We start from the raw sequence: 21054 nt of genomic DNA, 5'->3' as shown, positions 1-21054 counted from the left end.
AATCATTATTTTCATCAGTATTCAGTATTGAAATATCATGTAATACTGTCTTTTAAACTGCTGAAAGTCTGATAATAGTGTAACTGTCAAAATTCTCTTATAAAATCAGCAGATTCAGCAGGTGATTCTGTCTGACATGATGTAGAGAAGTAAGTGTAAAGAAAATTCACTTAACTCTTTTCATTTTATAGATAAAGATAGTTGTAATTCAGCTAAGATTGACTCTCTGATATTAAAGAATATTTCTCTTCATGAGAGAGATTCAGTGAATATACTCTCTGATTTATATATTAATAAGTCAATAACTGATTGATTGATTAGTTGAAGAGATATACTGAACTGAGAATGTTAACTTATTATAGAAAAGAATTGAATAATGACCTAGTTTCAAAACTGAGAACTTATTTCAATCAGTGTCATAGAATTCTTATAGATTATTGAGAAATGAATGAAGTAATTCAAGCTTGAAGAGATTTGTAAATTGTATACTAACTTTCTCTGACATCTTACTTGATAATAGATGACTAAAAATCTTTGAAGTAATATGATCTTTTGTTGACTCTAACTTGACAGAGTAGTTCAGTGAATCATCATTATCATCTAGTTCTTTATTCATTCTCAGAAGATTATTGAACAGTGCTGAATAAACTGTATATAGCTGTTAAATCTTCTGTATCAGATGCAAGTCAGACCTGTTAAAAGAATCTCTTAATACTAGTTACAAGATGTGATGAAAGCTCTTTTACAAGAGTAGTGTCTTCTTCACATTCTGATGATTTGTTTACTGCACTAGATTCTTATAGTCTTGATACTTATTCTTCTCTGTCAGAACATTGTAGTTGTTAGATACAGTGTATTCTTTAATCAGCTCAATATAGTGTAAACTAATATGCATATTCAGCTGATTCTTCATATATCATATAAGCTTTGCTTTTTTGATATAATCACTGATATGTGTAGCAACTGTGCTCATTGTTGAAGCAGGGAATAGCTGATAACTAATAACTGAACCAGCTTAAGATGATTCAAATGTTGCTGCTGCTCTTATCACAGCTTTAATAAGAAATTGTAGCTGTTGACAGGCTGTAAGTATGATTTGATAAGCCACTTCAGAATCATTTTCTCTCAGAGATTGAGACATTAATAGGCTATTGCTTCTTGCAATGACTGCATATATCTGAATAATAAGATCAATAGATGATTGATTTAGTGCTGAAAATGCTGCAGAAATAATCTGCTTAATCACTGAACTGAGTCATTTCTCTCTGAGCTCACACTGTAAGATAAGAGATATAATGATTGAAGCTCAAGCATGTTCTTGAAGCTGATACTTCTTGAGATGAGTGATCAGTGACTGCAGATGATTTCAACTGTGAGAAAAAGAGAATATCTGTAATATTTGAAAGTATTCTAGCTAATCATGCAGTGATAAGACAGTACTGACTAGTAATAAGTGTGAAATCTCTGATATATCAGTGAACTCACTATGGCATGAATCAGAAGAAAAAAAGAAGATCAAATTCAAACTTAAGCATATTTAAAAAAGAGACACTGTCTGTGCTGTTATACTCTGCTCTTGACACATTTGCTCTCTGCATGTGAGATTTAACAGATCATTCAGTTTAGACTGAAGATGTTGCATATGATGATGAAATCAGCTGTTATTGTGTAGATTATAGTTCAGATTCAGCTGATTTTTATCATTAATAAAGCAGCTTTAATATGATCTTCTTACAGTTGATTCTTTGATTCCTGCATTGCTATTTTACTGCAGCATATCTTCAAGAAATGCAATGTAAGATGTAACAATTCTCATCTTTTCTTCACTGATATTCATTATAACTCTCTCACAATTCAATGTAGATAAGTCATACAACAATGCAGTGACAGTGTTGAGAAAATTAATACTATGAGAATCAAAGATTAGAATAAAAATATTGTTTCATTTTGAGTGCTCAACAGCACTCAGTGCAGGAATTATATAAAAATTCATCAAGCTTTGATACATGTTCTGATATAAATCAAATTCATCAATAAATAATTGATATGACAGGGAAATAACTTATATATCAGAGTAAAATATGCTTTTCAAAAGATCTTAATCATGTGCTGCAATTTTCAACTCAGTCTGAATCAGTGAAGATTTACAATATAATCATATCTCAACAACTTCAGTTTTGATTCTCATGACCTGGCAAAGAAAATACTGACCTTGACTCTCATATGCCAGCAGATCAGAACCTGATTCAAATGCTGTATTCATATGAATATCAAGTTGATTAAGAACTTGAGTAATTGAGATATATTTCATCTCATCCTTCATTGTGATTATTTCAAAGAGACTAAATGATGAATTCAAGAATGATAATCTTTGTACAGTCTGTGAAGTATAGTAAACAGCTTCTTAAACTTTCAGAACTATCATATAAGATCTCATGTCTGAATGTCAGTGATCATGTCTGACAAAATGCACTCTCTCAATATAAGATATATCATTCAACTCTGATTTGCAGTAGCATTTGAGATTCCCACACTGATACTGAATAAAATCAGAAGGAAAAAGAGGTTTATTTATTGATGAATATTGCATGAAGTTGCTGAAACAATATTTGACAGAGCTTCTTCAACTGTGAGATTATCATAACTCTGTGAGATTGTTGACAATTTCTGTCATTTCTATATACATTTGTCACCGGAAAGTTGGGGATTTGAGAAGAGTAGATATCAAGAGAATCAGATTTTGAAAGTAGAGTGATCTCATGAAGAATTCAGTGAGATTTTTCTGAGCAGAACTCAGAGTTGACATTTACATTGATAACACTATTGAAATTGAGGTTTTCTTGACTGACAAAATCAGAAATTGTGCTCTGCATTGCTTTTTCAGAGTTGATAGACTTTCAGAGAGCAGACTTATCAGTGATATATTCTTCAATAAACACAGAATTTACAGTAGTGATTTGTAGTTTTTTCAGGAAATACCTGACTCTTCAGCTCAGAGTCTCATTGTCAGAACAAATGAATTCATTTTAAAGTTACTGTGTTTGTGAGATATATCAATTACTGAATCAGAATTAACAAATTGATCAGTAATAGTAACAGCAATTGCATCAGCAGCTGGCATTTCAATATCATCAGTAACTGACTCATCAGAATTCTCTTGATCATCATTTTCAGAAATATTCTCCTCAGCAGCTGCTTTCAAAAGCCACTCAATATGCTCAACATTATCAGCAGCATTCTCATTATATGGCTCTGTCTTTAGAGAATGTTAGTTTTTATAATAATAGAGACATCAAAAGTGATAAACTTACTGAGAATAGTAATGCTTCTTTGCTGAGAGCATTATTGTCTGAATCACTGTCAGTGAAATCTTCATTTGCAGTTTTCAGAAAAGAGAGGCTCTGATGTTGAAATTTCAATTGATTATCCCCAGATTCTTGTCTAGAGACAGATAGCAGATAGTGTTTTAAATTTTGATTAAACAGACACAACATTTTGCTTTCTGATATGATTTGTAGAAAAAAGTTGTGTAGTTGAAAAGATATGAATGAAGTGAATGAGTGATCTTGATAAAATAAAGAGATGAGATTGAATTACTGAAAAGAGATATATCAATAAGAGCTGCAATCAGCAACAAATATTATCTTAATATTAATAATTATACTTTCTTTATTATATTCCTGCAAGTAGCTGATTATTTTATCAGAATACTATCAAAATTCTATCAAAATCCTGAAAATAAGCATAATCATAGATCTCAGTTTAATAGATCTCTTCAAACTCTCTCATCTGATAGGTTTACTGAGACAAATCACTGATTTCAAAAGAAATCATATATTGATATATCTGTATCATAGAATGAACATAATGACATCAATGAAGAATATCAGATAGATGAGAAATCAAACCCATCTCTGACATTCAGTGATCTGTTGAAGAGACATCACTGAATTCAGTACTCAGATGCAGAAGTGTATGAGAAGGAAATTCAGCTGACAGAACAAAAGCTCTGTGTTGAAATCAGATGAATGTATTTTCTTACATTCTCAAAGAACAATCTGGACAAGACAGTCACAGAGATGATGAAAACAAAGAATAAAACCTTATACATATTCTTATCAAGCTGAATTACAATGCTTGATGCAATAAAGACATGGAAGTCAAGAACATTGAAAGAAATGAAGACAAGTATTTTCAGTATTTCAGATCTTAGCAAAAATCTCAACTTTTCAGCAAAATATATCAAGCCTCTGATGAGATATCTTGACCTTTCAGCAGAAAATCTTAGACAAATCTAAACTTTTCAGTGAGATATCAAAACTTGTCTGATCAACTTAACTAATCATTTATTAATATAGAATTATGTTTAATGAGAGAAGACAAAAAGCAGAGGAAGTTCAGTGATAATTAGATTGTATAACTGCTATGAAGAGTTGACAATCTTTGACTATTTTTATGATTTATTTACTGCTGAAAAGTTCTTCTTGGTTTTTTACTGAGTATGAGAAATCATTGACTTTGATCAATTCTCTGAGTGAGGACAATGATATATGAAATGTAAGTTAACATCAGTTTGAAAAACATTAGACTGAGAAACAAGAAACTGATTCTGAAAAATAGAGATATATGCAAATCTGATAACTCAAGTCAAAATATTTGATGATGCTGATACAAATAAAAATTCCGCTGAAGCTATGCTGCAATGACAAGATATTCTGACATTTTGAGATCTTATGAGTGATATTTCTGAATATTGATAAATTGTCAGAGATGATTTTGCAGAGACAATTCAGAATACTCTGACAGTTAAAAAAAGATGTATGATGAAAGATGTGTGGGAGAAGATGTGGAAAAAGATAAAATTTTCAGATGCACTTTCAGCAAAAGACAGGCCTGTAATGTAGAGTGTTCAGTGACACAGAGAGTTCTGACATAACTTATTTCTATTTCAATATATTTAGTTTTCTATGAGTTTTATATATAAATTAGTTAATATATACTTTAATATATATAATTAGAATATACCTGTCTTGATATTTACTGATGAAAATTGTCATATTCTCTAAAATTTGTATGATTATGACTGCAGCAGAATCACTGATTTCACTGCATCAGAAAATCTTCTTATTCATCTGAAATTCTGTAGATATATTTCTGACAGTGTATTGAACACTTGTTTCTGATTAATAGAAATGATTTTGTATTCAAAATAGCTGTAGTTCATTCAATGATAGCCTGCACAGAAAGTATTTGTTCTGAAAATAAGATATGAATGAAATCTGCCAGATGTGCTGATTGATTGTGTTCAGAAGTCTTCTGAAATATGAAAGCATTACAAAAGAATTAACAACATATATAAAGAGAATATTAACTTATCATTCTTCTTTTCTTTTCTTTCTTCTTTCTTCTCATAATCATATCACAATGTGAACATTGATTTATCAGCTCACTCAGCTCACTCAGTCTTTTCTCATCTTCAGCAAGATTAGTATTCTGCCAGTTGCAATAGAAAGCTTTAAGAATCAAAAGTTCTAATATAAGATACTGTGTGTGCACAGTACAGTAAGAATATCAGTGAATCATTGTATCAGCATCAACAACAGCATCAATAACAGCATCAATAACAGCATCAACAACAGTATCAACAACAGTATTAATAACAGTAACAATAACAACAACAGCAGCACAAATAGTCAGTGACACTTTCAAGTGTATGCATGCAGCAGCTGCAAAAGCACAAGAGAAAGAGACAGTAATCAGGCTGAAAACTCTCAATCAGTCAGATAAGTCAATAATGTGCAAATATTGCATCTCATATATCTTTCTCCATCATATTGATGCTGTTTGTGACAAAGTTGAAGAAAGCATGAAGTCATGTTCAAACTGCAATCATGAAAAGAAAGATTGTGTGATATGTTCTGATGAATTCAAAGATGAAATTGAAAACCTAGTCTGAACTCATGAGTTTTATCTTATCATCTCAACAGCTATGAAGAAATCAGTCAAGTCAGCCATGCTGGAGATGATGAAGAATTTATCTAAGCAAATCAAGAAAGTAAAGACACACTGGCAGGAAGCAGAAAATTAAAAAATGAAGAGTATAGCTATTGTATTGAAAGCCTTAAATACATCTATCAGTTCTGCTGAAAAAGTCAAACTTGAAATTAAGAAGATTAAGTTGAATATTGAAAGAGTCAAATTGAAGATTGAAAAGAAGAAAATTACTATGAAGAAGAAGAAAATTATCATTGAAAAGACAAAATTGAATATTGAAAATATGAAGCTTGCTGTTCAGTGAGAGATCTTGAGATCAGTTAACAATCATTATAAGAGTTAAAAAGCAGTGATGAAGAATCTCACAAACTTAATCAACAGTGTTAGAGAGAAAGTGCAGTGTATTTTCATTGAAATGTATGAAATAATAAACTGATTTGAAATAATTATCAAACTTCTCAGTAATACAGTTAATGAGAGCAGCAGTGATAAGAAATCTATTAATAGTGATAATTCTCTTCTTCTCTCTACAACTCTCACTGATCTCTCTATCATCACTGTCAATTCTTCTTCTCTCTTCTTCTCTGATCTTCTGACTCTGATGAGTGTTCTGAGTTTTCAGACTTATGAAACAATCACTGAAACAGTAAGCTAGAGTCAGTGAAATGATTCTCAGATTTATTCAGAGATTAATAATTGTATAGACTTTTAAACACTCAGTGCCTGATCACTCTGAAACCTTAACTCTCAAATGTCAGATAACTGATAACAGTGTCTCTCAGATTATGACTAATCTGTAAATCTCAATTCACAAGTTCAGTGATATGATCAATGAGAGTAACATGACTGAGAATAAAGACTATAAAAGAAACTTGATTCAGTTGATTTGAGAGAATTTAGATAGAAGTGTCTGTGATTTTCAATAGAGAATGATATCAGTGAATGAGATGATTTTAAGAATTAGTGATTATATAGATTGAATTCAGTGACATTGCTAATATGATAATTGATTTTTTCAGTTTATCACTTATTTATGATGATTTCATCATTCATTCATCATTATACTATGATTTACAGCTCGGCGACTGTGTCGCCGATTGAAATGGTGAAATAACCATAATCCGGTCGTGTAATAACCCTACGTTCTTCCCGTATGACTGCTTCCTCAAACCGGAGCTCACGGGCTGATGTCTTCTGGCATTAACCGTGCCATGCTTACTCACTCTCTGTAGTGAGTGCGCCACAGCGTACAGAAAACCACACTGTAAAGAAAATATTTTGAATATAGTAATCTTCAAAAATTAATTAATAATCATCATCACATCTATCTATAACATAAAGATTATCTATATACTCATTAGAAGATGTAGAATCCACTGTAAGTTGAGATTCTATAGAATTATCTTATTGTGATTGAGTGACTGTAGATTTTATAGATTTGATTTCAATCAATTAAAGAGTCTTATTAAATGTCTTTTTCATCTCATCTGCTCTACAGGTTGCAATCTTGTGATTGGCATTCTTAATAGTAAGAACTTCACCTACTTGCACCTGTCTGTGGGAGGATTTGATAACTCAATGTCTATTTGCTTAATAATGATCTGCAAGTTCACTCTCACAGTGCACATTCAATTCCATCTGAATCATGCTATTCTTGAAGATCTTGTTCAACCACCTTATCAAATCAGATGTAAGAGTATTCTTCACATCTTCTAAGGCCTTAGCTGCTGCATCAATTTGATGACATAGTTTTACAACTGTCTCTGAGAAGGTTAATTGCAAGGAGGCAGTTGACAGTCAATCTGCAGATGATGAGGTAAAGTGATCACATACATCATCATCACCATTGTATATATTGAGATTCAGAGCATCATTTTGAATTCATGGGTTTTTGCTTGACTTGTTTGTAATCTGGCAGGCATTTGATAAATTGATATGTTCACATCTTGCTTACTGTGAAAGGTGCAGTCTCTGAATCTGTATAATGCTGTCTCAACATGTGGTTCACAGCAGCTTCAATATGCTTGATGATGAATGGACAAAAATTAATGTTCAATTGATGAATTCATATCTTAATTGCCTCTTCCTGGCTGTCATTCAATGCTCAATTCAGTGAAACCCTCATAGTCCTTGATTTCTTCCTGTTGATCCTCCCATACAAGGTGACATATGGAACTTTGAATTCTCATGACAGAGATATGATTTTTAATTTTGAATTGCTTTTGTACGCGTCAACAGCTCTTTACAACTGCTTCTCAGTGTAATTAGAAGATTTAGACATGGTTATAATTAATGATGATTATTTGAAGATGAAGAATGAAGATATTGAAAATATTTTCTTTACAGTGTGGTTTTCCGTACGCTGTGGCGCACTCACTACAGAGAGTGAGTAAGCATGGCACGGTTAACCAACTGACCACGAAGTGTTTTGGCTTTGTTGCCGGTGTGACAAGCTCTAACTGGGAATGCCTGTGTCTGTAATGTGAGGACCTGCGCATTTCCTGACCAGGCCTAGCGCTCCGGCGCCTGCTTCCTGGTAGCTCTTGGCGTGCTGCATGCCATATAAAGCCCGACCGACCTCCCGCTGCTGGGAGACCATCTTCTTTCCCACCCCATCCTCTTCTCTTTTTCTTTTCCTTTCTCTCGCTCCCCCTCTCTCTCCTCCCGCTGGCATGTCCCCATGCCGCCCTCCTTGTCCGGCGCCCCGCCCCACTTTGGTTTCTCCCCTGCCGGCTCCGCGGTTCATCATTGAGCCAGCTTGTCCTTCCCCGTTTCCTGAACCGTCCGATCATTTGCTCTCGCAGGAGCGGTGTTCTCTGCTTCCATGGTTGCCTGCTGTCCCGCCTGGCAAAGGCTCGCGGGACTGGATCGGACGGCCGCTTCTCGAGCGAGCAAGCAGTTGTGTGAGGTCTTCTCCCAACGGACAGAGCCAACCCACCTCCCTGGCTTCTCGGAGTTATTCGGGCCAGCTGCGCCCTCAGCTGCTGTGCCGCGCCACCTCGCAGGGGAGACAGGCATGTGCGTCTCAGTTGGGGGCGGTGTCGCGCGGTGATCTCCGGCGTTCCCTGGCATTCCAATCACAGTCGGTGCTGGAAGGGTGATTTTCAGACTGGAGATCAACCTGCAGAATGGTCAGCTGGGACAGTGTTTTTAGCTGTGCTGTGCCTCGCATCTGAATGCATGATGCACCGCTGGACCAATGGCAAAAATGCCTCTCCCACATGATTATGAGGAGGAATGTCTGTTCGGGGGAAATTTTAGCGAGCTTCAGCCAGCCCGCGATGATGCCCTTCCCCTCCCTCACGCACTCTGACGCGCATGGACCGGACTAGCTGATTTTTTGGCTCTCCGACTTTCCATGGCTTTCGATGACTTTGAGGGGGCGGATCACGGGAGGCGAGAATCAAGAGGGGATGAAAAGGGCTTAAGGAAGCGGGGGTGGGGGTTCCTGATCCAGCAGCTGCGCCGCGCGATCAGCGAATCCATGGTGGTACGGTTGGGAGAGATGAGGAGAAGATGAGAAGATGGAAGGGGAAAGCACGGAGGCATGGGAGACCAAGGACATATAAGGAAGCGATGCTCGCCCCTTAAGCTGGCCTTCCCTCCGAAACACCCACCATCTTATCATATTTCTTCTAACCTGCCCAACGCCAGTGATCGCAACCAGTGGCCTCTACAGTGGCCTCTACATCTTCGTTCACCAGAATGAGCGCCCGGTCTACCAAGCCAACCCCCGCAACCACCCCAATGATTTCCGCCCCCAGCACCAAAAACATTGAAGCCTTTCAATAACAAAAACATCAACATGGTGGATTTGACCGGTGACTCCGACAACTCCGACAAGGAGGACATCGCGGACGCGGATACATTGCTGGATATGTTCAGAGCATCTGGGCCTGAAATTGCAGCCACTTCCACACAAGGTATGGAAGAGTCATGGTCCCTAAATCAACCCTGGATGCATTCTGACCTTGACCTTTACAGATAATGATCCGGGTAACCAGACGGGTGATCTCACTGGTGTGGCTCCCGCCCCCGCCCCCGCCCCCGCCCCCGCGGACGCGGACGCAGGGACCCCTAGCCCGGTGGCCAAGCGGGAGCGAAGTTTGACCCCCGAACCTTCAGTCGCCCGGCCTACGTCTTCTTTAAGAGGTCGGCGGCTTCGCCCTCGCCGGTCCCAGCATGCCCAGCATGCCCAGCGCGCCATCAGCACCGACAGCACTGGGACCGAGCGCGCGTCCCCACCACCACCGGATAAGATCCTATCAGAGCGCTCAGGATCAGGACCTGTTTACCTCCGACAGATGTGCAGCGCTGGGGGGCTACGCTATTGGAGCATCACTTTCCTAGGGGACCTCAAGTTCAGTGGTAGTGAGAATGAAGTTGTCTCCTCTCCTCGCCGGAAGAGACGGCGGACCTGATTTTGATAGAATTTTCCCACTTACCCATCCCTTCTTCCATGATAGCTGACCCTCCTTAGCATATGGGGACGCGGTCGTCAGAGAAGGAAAAAAGAAAGAGTCAATTTTGCAGTGGTATTGGGGGAGGTAGCTTTTTATATCTATCTTGCGCAGAACGACAGCTCTTTGAATAGGCAAAGATTCCAATATTTCTCTCTTTTTGTCTTCACCTTTCTACTTGTGGTGTACCTTTCCTGAGCTCGGACAGGCAGCTATAATAACTCAAGCTTTTGAATTCATGTATCTAGAATGATCACAAACTGCCAGTATGAGCCTGCCTCCTCTCTCCTTCAAGATGCTGAATGTTGGAGCAGCGTCGTCTACACTATGATTGCAAGACCTGACCTATTCCATTGGTGGTGTGGTAAAGATAGGACGCATGCTCTGTTGCAGCAACATAGAGAGAGAGAGAGAGAGAGAGAGAGAGAGAGCTCATGCGCTGCTGCGGCGCTGGAGAGATGGAAAAGAGAGTAGAGGACAAGCGTGGAACAACTGGAGAAGTCTTTAGTAGCAGAAAGTCGGTCACATTATACTGTGCTGCCCAAAGAGGCCTGGGCGGGTGGTGCTGGGCTCGAGTAAAACACTTGAGTGTATCTATGAAGGCCTGAAAAAGGATAAAACTGCCTTATCAAGTCATAGAGGTCATTTATCGACTTAATTTCCTTGACCAATAAGGCCTCCACGTCACAGAGTACAAGTTCCCAAAATCATTAGAGCTCTTTGAATACACAGAGCAAACACGTTCTAAAAGCTTGCTTTGGCAGCCAACGGGTGAGTCGTCATAAGCTCCCTGCTTCAGCATCTCATCCAGTCTTCGATCTGCTTGCTCTGGGTCATCAAAATGCGCTGGAGTTACACAGCTAGGGTCCCAAATGAAGCGCAAAATCTCGATTTCCCCATCATCTGGACAAAATCGTGTAGACCACTCATTGAGTGGTATGATATCCTCACCTTCCCCAGCATCACTATTGCCTAAGTGTTGTTGTTAGTTCATGATCAATGGTGGTTCTTCAGAAGCCATACCATCAGCATTGGATCTTGCTTCTTCCGCAACAGATATGATTTCTCCATCTTCATCATTCACATGAGGTATCTTGTCGCCTCCCATCGGACTAGAGTTGGGAGGTAGTCTATTCATTTGCAAATCCTTCGTGATTTTCATCATTGTTTGGACCGGAGGGTGAGGATTCGTGGGTTTGCTCTGCAACAGGAGCGGGTTTGCCTGTGATCTGTTGATGTGATTTGGTTGAGGTGCACTGTGTGCTATTCGCTTGCGCAGGACCGAGTGGGATGTTGCTTCTCCCTCGACGGGCAACAGGGCGACGGGAGGAGGGAACGGAGCGACACGGGCTTTGTTTGGTTGAAGCCGCATGTTGAGGTGATTTGACTATTCTTCTGGAACGCAAGCGCCTGCCTTCCTCACGACTTCCACGACGAGTGATAGCCATGATTTGCGATAAAAAATGCGAAAGAAGAAGGGAAGATGAGTTCATGGGGAGGGTTTTCCCTTTCTATAGGCGTCCAGAGGGCTCAACCACGTGAGATCCCCCTCATTCACTAGGCCTAGATGAGATGCAGGCAGGCCAACCTATTGCTGCGACCAACAATCTGTGGGGAATCTGGCTCCCTGACTTCGTTGGGTCGCTGAAGCATGGTACGAAGAATTGAATCATCGAGTGTCATTTTGGCGGCAGGTGTAATGTTTCCCAGCACTCCCACTTGCTGGATCAGTTCATGCAAGGGGAGGGACTTGATGGAGGGACGGGTGATTGACTGGGGCCGGGTCTCTGACCCCGAAGCTTCTGCCTGCGCCCTCCTGGATCTTCGCCCTGGCTTGAGCGCTGTTTGTCGGTATGAGAGTCTGGAAAGGCCATGACATGTCTCCTCCTTTGCTCATTCTCACACTCTGCTTTCAGCCTTGAGATGTTGATGTCCTGCAATGGTATTGAACCCGGAACAAGGCAACATAGGAGAAGGAAGTCCAGCTGCTGGCTGTCGAGTTCAGGGAGAGGAATTGTCCTTAAAATATTGAAGTATTCAGCTGTGGTACAGAATCTTTAGCAGCAATCCCACAACACCCTGGAGTCACTCACCATAGGCAAGAGGTGCATCAGATTCACCCTCAACCGCCATCCAAACAGGCCTAAGGCAATTGTTGTTCCAATTCCGCAGCAAATCTTGCAGCGACTGCATTTTCAATTTTTAATCAATAAGACTTTACCACTGCCGTTGCTCACATACTGATTAACTCAGCTGGAGAAAGAGAAAATGAGAGCCCATGATTATGCGGGCTCTTGCCATCAAACTCTTCATCGTGCACAAGTTCATCATGATTTGTGAGGAGGATGCAAGCATGTAAAGACGCTAAGGTTGGAATTTATGGAGTTTTGCCCATTCTGGCTAGCGTACTTGAAATCGGTAGATTTGAAAGCAACCAATGAAAATGATAAACACCCAACGACAGGGTTGCTGACTGTGGCTCTACCCCTAGCTTTCGAAACCCCTCTATGACCTCTTTCGTCCAAGGTATAAGTTCCGCCACGTACTTTTCAAGTTCTTTTCCAGTGCTTTAGAGGTGGTCAGCTCTGCAGAAAAAAGCAATCTACACATCAAATACCTCTTGAGCAAGAATACTCTGGAGTTTGTTAGTAAAAATCATTCTTCAAAAGAATAAACAAGAATATGTGGAAAAACACACTCTGTCTCCAGTTTTTGGATCTGTTGCTGAAGCTCTTGGTTCTCGCTTTTGAGCAAGAATACTCTGGAGTTTGTTAACAAAAATCATTCTTCAAAAGAATAAACAAGAATATGTGGGAAAACACACTCTGTCTTCAATTTTTGGATCTGTTGCTGAAGCTCTTGGTTCTCGCTGAGAACAGGTGGTGTGGGGGGATCGTTCCGAGGGGTCTCAGGCGCCGCTGCTGGTTGTGATTGATATTCAATCCCAAGCCCTGAGAGGGCGGCTGGTTGTGAGTGGCATTCTGTGTTGAATTCCGACAGCATTGCGTTAAAAGTGTTCGGAGAGAGAGGTGAGCAAACTGATGTTGAAAGACCATTGAAGAAATCATCCCACCCCATATTGGGTTCAGCTTGCTGTGGGGGATGTTCACTCGAGTTATTCATTTTTGCTGGTGAAGAAGGCAATGAGAATCTGCTGCAGGAGTTACTGATGCAGCTGGTCAGCTTCTTAAATACTGCCCATGCGAGCTGAAATTAGCACTGCCAGTCTATCGCGATTCTGCTTATTATAGAAATCATGGATCTATACCTGATTCGGGGATGAACCCCGCCATCTTATTCCGAAAATACTCGATCCTCCAAGATTCTGATTGATGATTAAAATCGACCCCACTTCTGGCGGTTGCATCACGATTTCTCTTTCATGAAGCTGATGGCTCTTCTGGTCAACTCTTCGTCACTCTCAGTTCTAAGCCTAACATCGTTTTGCAATTGAACCACGCCTTGACATAGCTAAGGTATCATTCAATAGTACAAATTGAAAGCGATTGCTAACAGCTAGTGAAGGAGAAATGCCAGCCATCCCGCCAAGCCTCCTCAAGGAGCCGCGAAAGAACGTTGATGCCTCAACCCAGAGTCCCAGACTCCCCCATCAGACACCGAGCTTCAAATCCTCTCTCTTCAGCAACGGCTAGGCGCACAGCAAGATATAATCAACAGTTTCACCGCCACGACGTCCAAGCTGCTTGATCATATATCAGGAAAGGACCCTAAGACTTCGAGTACCTAGCTTCTTGGGGGTCGGAGCAAGGCGGCGAGCAGAAATCGAAAGCAAGACCTCAGCGAGACATTTTATGATGCGAATGGCGACTTGAGATTTGATAATTGCGAGTGATGATTTCCTAAGAATGAGTTCGGTGGTGATAGCATGCGCCATAGCATTGATAGCTTTGCCAAAATAGGATATGAGCTAGAACCCGACTGCTTAGAGTAAACGAGACTTGTTTCACCATGGGATCTCTTCAAACTTGGGGTCCCGGAAATGCAACCCTTGGGCCACTCATGGGAACAGCAATTGACTCCGCGAAAACATTCTCCGTGAATCATCAATCCTCGTCTAGAATTGGGATGATGACCTTTTCACTCAATCGAGATATCTTGGCATCAACAGCCTCTTGACTTGCACACCACCTTTCAAGCTTCTGGCTTGCTGGATCGAAGCTCAGGACAACAAGCCTCCTCATGTTGCCTGTAGTATTAATCAATAGAGCACAGCTTCTATCATCCGCAGACATGTACTCCATACTTTCATCTCCTGCAAAGATGTCGCCCTCTGCGGGCCACCACACAACGCTCTCGGACCCGTCTTCATGCTGCCTATTCCACTCCCGCCGCTCCAGTTTCATCTCCAGAGAATAAAGATATTCCCTGTCAAATTTTCTATCAAAAATTTCGACAGACATAGAATCTAGACCACTGGGTAGCTCCATCGTCCGAGGTTCATCTGGCTCACCATTACGCCCAAGATTTGTCCAAAGCCCACCCTCCTCAGGGAATCCCTCTTGCCACAAGCCACGCTCATCTTTGCTGGCAAGTTTCTGGACAGAGTGTGGTTTATACCAGGAAAATAATATTGTATGAGTTTGAGAAGACTAGAATGTTATTCAGATATACAAGGCATGAGGTTTCATTCTGTTTATAAAGAATTGTATTCATCATCATTTGAAAGATGATAGATGCATTTATCAGACTGAATGACATTGTCAGGAATTTGAACTTCTCTCATTACATATTAAATACAGTTCATGATACTGACAGTTTGCTTACATGAATCTGTCAGTATTCTGAGAGAAGATTGATCTTCAATAGATATCAGGTGTTTTTAACTGTATTTAACTGTTATTGAATCTGTGACAGTGAATATTCATTCTTGATTATAAGCTTGTTGAGTGCTTAATAATTGATACACATCTATCACTTCTCACCTGCCTTTTTCATGAATAGAACTGAGAAGTCTCACACACTTGATGAGAGTTATATGAGATTATATTCTAGAAGGTCTGTGATCTGACACTTCTGTTCTTTAAAGTGTGTCTGTGAGACTGTGACAGAGAATATACATTCTGATTAACTGGTTTCACATCTCTCATATCAATCTCATATATAAATTCTTGTTCTGGTGACAATTCTGATGAGAGATCTGTTTAAAAGATCTTTTCATACTTCTTCAGAAGTTTCTTTATATATCTGTTCTTCTGTATATTCTTTATCTTAGTTTTCTTCACTTCTGAGTTCTGTATAATATATAGAATGCTTTCAGATGAGATCTTATAAATCATTCTCTTTACTTATTAATGTGTAAGCAGATTTAATTCTTCTATATCAGATTCATTTCAGAGATTTCTGAGCACTAATTCTCACTGATCTTAGAATTAACAGCTTCTTAAATACTTCAAGTTAGATCAGTATTAGAGTGATTGAGATCTAAAGTACTTGCAGAATAGTAAATTATTATTAAGCTTAACTGATCAGGTCTCATCTCTCTCACTCTAGATACTCACTTTTAGAAAATGAGATTTAAAAACTATCTGATTAGAACACTCTGAGTCTAGTAAGAATCTAGATGAGATAAGACCTAGACATTCTTAATAGATAATTAGTGCAAGTAAGATCATGACAGTCAATTAATAGGCTGAAATGCTGAGATTGATAGCTAGAAGATTAGAGACTTAACTAGAATTGAATAACTCTAATGTTATTCTTAGTGAGAATTTCACTTATAAATAAGCTAGTTACAGAAGCTAGCTGAGTGATAACTCTTTAGAGAAAATAATAATCTCTGAAGTAGGTCTGAGAGAACAGAGACAGTGATCAGTTATATAAAATGTTAAAATATATATATAACTTAAGATATAAACTGCAGAGATCTTATTCTATAGCTCTCTTTACTGTACTTATTTTCTTCTGTTCTTTTCTCTATCTATTTAATATGTCTATCTTTAAGACTATGTTCTCTTTTCTTTTGTCATAATATTTTCAAATGATTTCAAACTATCAGAAGGTGTTGAAATACTGTAATTTATAGCCCCGGTGGCCGAATGGTTAATGCGGCCACCTGGTAGCGCCTTGGCATGGGAAACCAGGGCGTGTGGGTTTGAAACCCGCAGGGGATACATTAAATCCAGAACCCAAGCACCTCAGGTTTCTAATAAATACAGAGGTGTACAAATCACTTCAATAAAATTGCTCTATGTTCCTGGGCTGGGAAGTTATTATCGCATGTATTTAATTGTCACTCCTTTGTATTTTCTATATTCTTGTTATCTTGGCGTGGTCTCAACACCTGTATTTCCTCCTGTATAACTAACACTTGGCCTGTATTTAACATCATGCAAGGACTCATTATAAGCTCCGCTTGCATATGAGTATAATGAAAGAATAATAATAATAATAATAACTGTAATTTATAAACAGTTTTTATATTCTGAGCTGGAATTTTCTGATTTTGCATATTTGAAATTGATAAATGTATAATAGTTGACTCTATAGATATAGAAAAAACTCTGAGAACTAAAGATTCTCAGATAGATGTTATAGTCTCTGACTGTATACATCTATAATTGAAGAATAATAATAATAATAATAATAAGTCTGCTTTCTCTTAATATTCACAGAATTCAGAGAGTCATTTAATACAGATATCTCTTTTACTTTGAAAACTTTTTATAAAATATCAGTGAGTGTCTCTGAGCTTACTAATTCTGCTAGTTTTTTAACTCTCTTACTTCTCTTAACTATGCACACTATATATAATCTTTTATATTATGATTTTAACATCTGCAGTTAAAGTAAGCTTAATACTTATAATATCAAGATTTTCACTCAGAGAATCTCTTTTTCAGAGAATTCAGTGCTTTAGTAATAATATTCAGATCTAGATTTATTACATCTGAGTATATAGCTTATATTATAGAAGTCTGATTATCTGTTCTTCATTGAGATATACTTAATTACAGTATTTTCTATTATAATTAACTTACTTATTTCTGTATAATGAGAATATTATATGCTTTCTTCACTATATCTGATTATAAGATTAAGTATTTTCATTTCACTCTCAACTCAGATGTAATATTATAAATGAAGATCTGTAAATAGAAAGATATTGAAAGCTCTTCATTTAATATAAAATAGTATAAGCTGAAGTGTGTGAAGTATAATATAAGATTACTTACTTATCTACACTCAGTGAAGTGTTTATAATATTTATCTTATATATTCACTTTCTCAAAGTTGTATAAGATTCATTTGAAAAACTCATTTCATATTTATAAGAATAGATATTGTTTCAGATCTGTGAAATTTATCTTTTTATTAGTTATTTATAATGACTTTACTTTTTCATGTAGAAATGTAGCAGATTTTAAAACTTGTTAAAATTCTGTTAACTATCTGTCTGTAAGTAGACTAGCTGATGAGACTATGAATTTTACATTTGTAAGTAAGTTTAAAAGTAACTGTGTTATTATCTGACAGTTATATATTCTTCTGAATTACATTCTCTCTCACTAGATTCAGTCACACTCATGTAATTATGATATTTGCTCTAGCTTTATACAGATTAGCATGTTACTAGTGTTCGCGATTATGTGATCTATTTCTGATTCAGCTAGTATTTCTTATCTCAGTAAACTCAGTCACTTCACTCTGAGCTAACTCAATCCGAACTACTGCTACTTTCTGTCAAGTTCTGCTAATATCTGAGTCAATCAACTGTCACAGAGCTTATACTAAACCTAAATAAGACATTCTCAGCAAACTCTTTACAGAGTATCTGAGAAAAAACAGTTTCTGTTTATTAGTAATATAAGAATAATTTACTTTAATTATAATATTTGAGATAGAATTACTGTATAATATTACTTATAGATCATTTCTCTATCATCTTGAAGAATTAATTTTTCAATTTTCTGTTAATTAATATAATTTTTATCTGAAAATACATATATTCTGAGTATGAAGTGTTGTGTTGAAAACTGCTACTATGATTTTAAATACAGGAATGATTTACTAATTTTTCAATTATAATTATATCTAGTCATTTAATATCTTGATCTTGCTATTAAAACATCTATTCAGTTATCAGAGACTATAGTCAAAGTATTAAGTATATTTTTCAGTGACTTTTAACAACTTCTGATAACTTCTGATCTCTTGATAATCTTATATAGTATATTAACTTATAATAACTTCTGATAACTTCTGAAATCTTCTGATAACTTCTGAATCAATTATATAACACTTCTTTTTAACAGCTAAGTCACTTTTTAACAGCTGAGTCAGACAACATTTCATCAACTGTATTAAATATAATTAAAAAGAATTGAAGAAAATATGTAAGTCAGCTATAACAGCAGCTTTAAAAGTCATTATTAAAGTAAATACTTTCAATGAATATTGAAGATATATTATAACTTGTTATGAGCTATATCAGATCAGATAGTATTAATAAGTAATAGAATATTATTCAGTATTATCTTCAATGAATACTTTAAGATCTGTGTTCAGATTCTGACTATACTCTTCAGTCATGTATAGAATAAGTCTGTATACTTCAGTACATGATATATGAATATAGTAACACTTTATTCATTGTCAGAACTGACTATAGAAAGAGTCTTATTCTTTAATTCTATACAATTCTGACAGAAAAGATAATCATTCAACTGATTTCTCTAAACAAGCTTGATAATCAGTAAATAAGAGATATAGCATAGTTTCTCAGTGTCAATTCTTATCTGATCAGTACTGATAATCTTCAGAGATAAGAAGACTTACTCAAATACATTTAATAGAGTGAGTATACACATATACTACTCAGTTCAGAGTAAGCTCTTTATAAGTGATTTCAGTATGTTCTTCAAGACTCTATTTTATAAGAAAAGATTGAGCTTATAGCTATCAATGAGTGTCATCTTATTACATAGTGAAGTCAATTCTGTAGTCAGTTTATCAGACTGAGAAATCTGAGATTACTTCTTTATAAGAATATTGTCTGATTTGACTGTTCTGTAACTCTCAGCAGTAAAGCTGAGAATATCATTCTTTAAAAGACTGAATTTCATTCTATTGATGTAAATTCATAGCAGACTCAGATTATTCAAACTTTTATTAACTGTTCTGATATCTTTATCAGTGTATATCTGATTCTATACAGTAAACTTGTATTCTATAATATGTTATATTTTTTATTGAATAAGGTCATTGATACAGATGAAAAGATTATATCTCAACATATTTTAAAGATTATTATCTTTATTAACAGTCATGTCAAGATTCAATAAGCAGTGTAATATTTTCAATTAATACTTCTTCATATCTGTCAGAATAACAGATAGAATGTTAATAATACTGACATCTCTTTCATTAATAACATTATTCAGCATTTTATATCTTGAGTGTCTGAAGTGAATCAGAATATTTGCTTTGAGAAGTTCATGAAATCAACATTGAAAATATGAATCATGATAACAACAACCTCACTGAGTATAAGTATAAATATTTCAGATATTGAGTGTACTATTGTATGAGAATTTCCTATTGAGAGAGATAATATTATGAATGTTTGACAATGATATGAGTGAGAGAGTTGTGAACCAGGTTGAAAAAGTTATATCTTGATTCTTCTTCTCTACTGAGCATTTGACTCTGAAGATTATGAAAAGAAAGCTGTTCAATCTTCTTAACTATCAGTGAAACAAAGATCTCAGCAAAGAACTTGATATCAGACCAGTCAGCTATCACAGTTTATAAACTTAAAGAATATATCTGATGCTGAAAGTATTGCATCAAATATAACAAGTCAGAGTCAAAGTCAATATAGAATAATCACTGTGAAGACATGAATAGAGAATGAAATATAAAGATAAGTCAATCTCTTTATTAACTGAAAGAGAATTATCAATAACTCATGTTACTGAAAAGTCCTTCTGATCTATCTTGAGAAGAATTAACTCTTATTTAATATGAATAGAATAAACACTTCTGTGAAGAAATGCTGCAGCAGATGCAATTCAAGCTGCATATCTGTATTTAAACAGCTACTCACTACAAACACTATCAAGGCATCTCAAGATAATAGTCATGATGTCATTCTACTGTCAGAACTTAAGAACTGATGTATTAAATATATGAAGAAACAGTATCATCATGATCAAGACTTTTCAGTGCCAGCTTCACAATTTATATCTACTCAATGTCAGTGACAGATAGCTGCTCTTTTTCATCAGAAGATATCTATCTTTGAATTCAATTGAAATGAATTATGTGATACTGTCAATCTTCTTCAGACTTGAAGCTATTGAGATGAATTTGAAGATCAGCTTCACAGCTTTCTGTTAAGTCAAATTACAGCTGTAAATAAAGTGTATGAAGCTATTTTCATAGAAAGATGTCAATATCAGACAATCAGAAACAGAGAGAGAGTAGCAGAGATAGTAGTACCTACTGAAATATCAAGTAGTGATTCAATTAGTGAAATGATAGAAGCTCAGCAGCTCACAGCTGCATGATGTGTGAAAGACAATAATCTAGCTTAGATGACTACTCAATATGCAGCAAAAAGAGTACAGTAACTTAATAA

The 21054-nt window shown here is 36.8% G+C and overlaps 6 protein-coding genes across 6 annotated transcripts; 2 read left to right on the top strand and 4 right to left on the bottom strand.

The window, feature by feature from the left end:
• Nucleotides 1-6091: 6091 nt before the first annotated feature.
• Nucleotides 6092-6298, top strand: BDCG_17574 (uncharacterized protein; the record flags this gene model as incomplete). Its single annotated transcript, XM_045426679.1, has 1 exon — nucleotides 6092-6298. One exon carries the CDS (start codon nucleotides 6092-6094, stop codon nucleotides 6296-6298), a length of 207 nt encoding a protein of 68 aa, XP_045282191.1.
• A 2441-nt stretch (nucleotides 6299-8739) lies between these two features.
• Nucleotides 8740-9354, bottom strand: BDCG_07533 (uncharacterized protein; the record flags this gene model as incomplete). Its single annotated transcript, XM_045423318.1, has 3 exons — nucleotides 8740-9115; nucleotides 9184-9235; nucleotides 9303-9354. The coding sequence occupies 3 exons, from the start codon at nucleotides 9352-9354 to the stop codon at nucleotides 8740-8742; spliced, it is 480 nt and encodes a 159-aa protein (XP_045278741.1).
• A 445-nt stretch (nucleotides 9355-9799) lies between these two features.
• On the top strand, nucleotides 9800-10415 carry BDCG_07532 (uncharacterized protein; the record flags this gene model as incomplete). Its single annotated transcript, XM_045423317.1, has 2 exons — nucleotides 9800-9917; nucleotides 9979-10415. 2 exons carry the CDS (start codon nucleotides 9800-9802, stop codon nucleotides 10413-10415), a joined length of 555 nt encoding a protein of 184 aa, XP_045278740.1.
• Nucleotides 10416-11100: 685 nt separating this feature from the next.
• On the bottom strand, nucleotides 11101-11826 carry BDCG_07531 (uncharacterized protein; the record flags this gene model as incomplete). Its single annotated transcript, XM_045423316.1, has 2 exons — nucleotides 11101-11426; nucleotides 11478-11826. The coding sequence occupies 2 exons, from the start codon at nucleotides 11824-11826 to the stop codon at nucleotides 11101-11103; spliced, it is 675 nt and encodes a 224-aa protein (XP_045278739.1).
• Nucleotides 11827-12017: 191 nt separating this feature from the next.
• BDCG_07530 (uncharacterized protein) lies at nucleotides 12018-13619 on the bottom strand (the record flags this gene model as incomplete). The annotated part of the gene is made up of 7 exons (XM_045423315.1): nucleotides 13279-13619; nucleotides 13153-13215; nucleotides 12909-13021; nucleotides 12692-12818; nucleotides 12548-12597; nucleotides 12358-12495; nucleotides 12018-12295 (listed from the first exon to the last, which is right to left on the bottom strand). The coding sequence occupies exons 1-7, from the start codon at nucleotides 13575-13577 to the stop codon at nucleotides 12018-12020; spliced, it is 1068 nt and encodes a 355-aa protein (XP_045278738.1). The 5' UTR covers nucleotides 13578-13619.
• An 899-nt stretch (nucleotides 13620-14518) lies between these two features.
• BDCG_07529 (uncharacterized protein) lies at nucleotides 14519-14902 on the bottom strand (the record flags this gene model as incomplete). The annotated part of the gene is made up of 1 exon (XM_045423314.1): nucleotides 14519-14902. The coding sequence occupies one exon, from the start codon at nucleotides 14900-14902 to the stop codon at nucleotides 14519-14521; it is 384 nt and encodes a 127-aa protein (XP_045278737.1).
• Nucleotides 14903-21054: the final 6152 nt, after the last annotated feature.

The sequence above is a fragment of the Blastomyces dermatitidis genome (assembly GCF_000003525.1).
Source record: "Blastomyces dermatitidis ER-3 genomic scaffold supercont1.9, whole genome shotgun sequence".
NCBI lineage: Eukaryota > Fungi > Ascomycota > Eurotiomycetes > Onygenales > Ajellomycetaceae > Blastomyces > Blastomyces dermatitidis.
The sequence above is the reverse complement of the archived record's forward strand: the minus strand, read 5'-3'. Positions and strand labels throughout refer to the sequence as shown.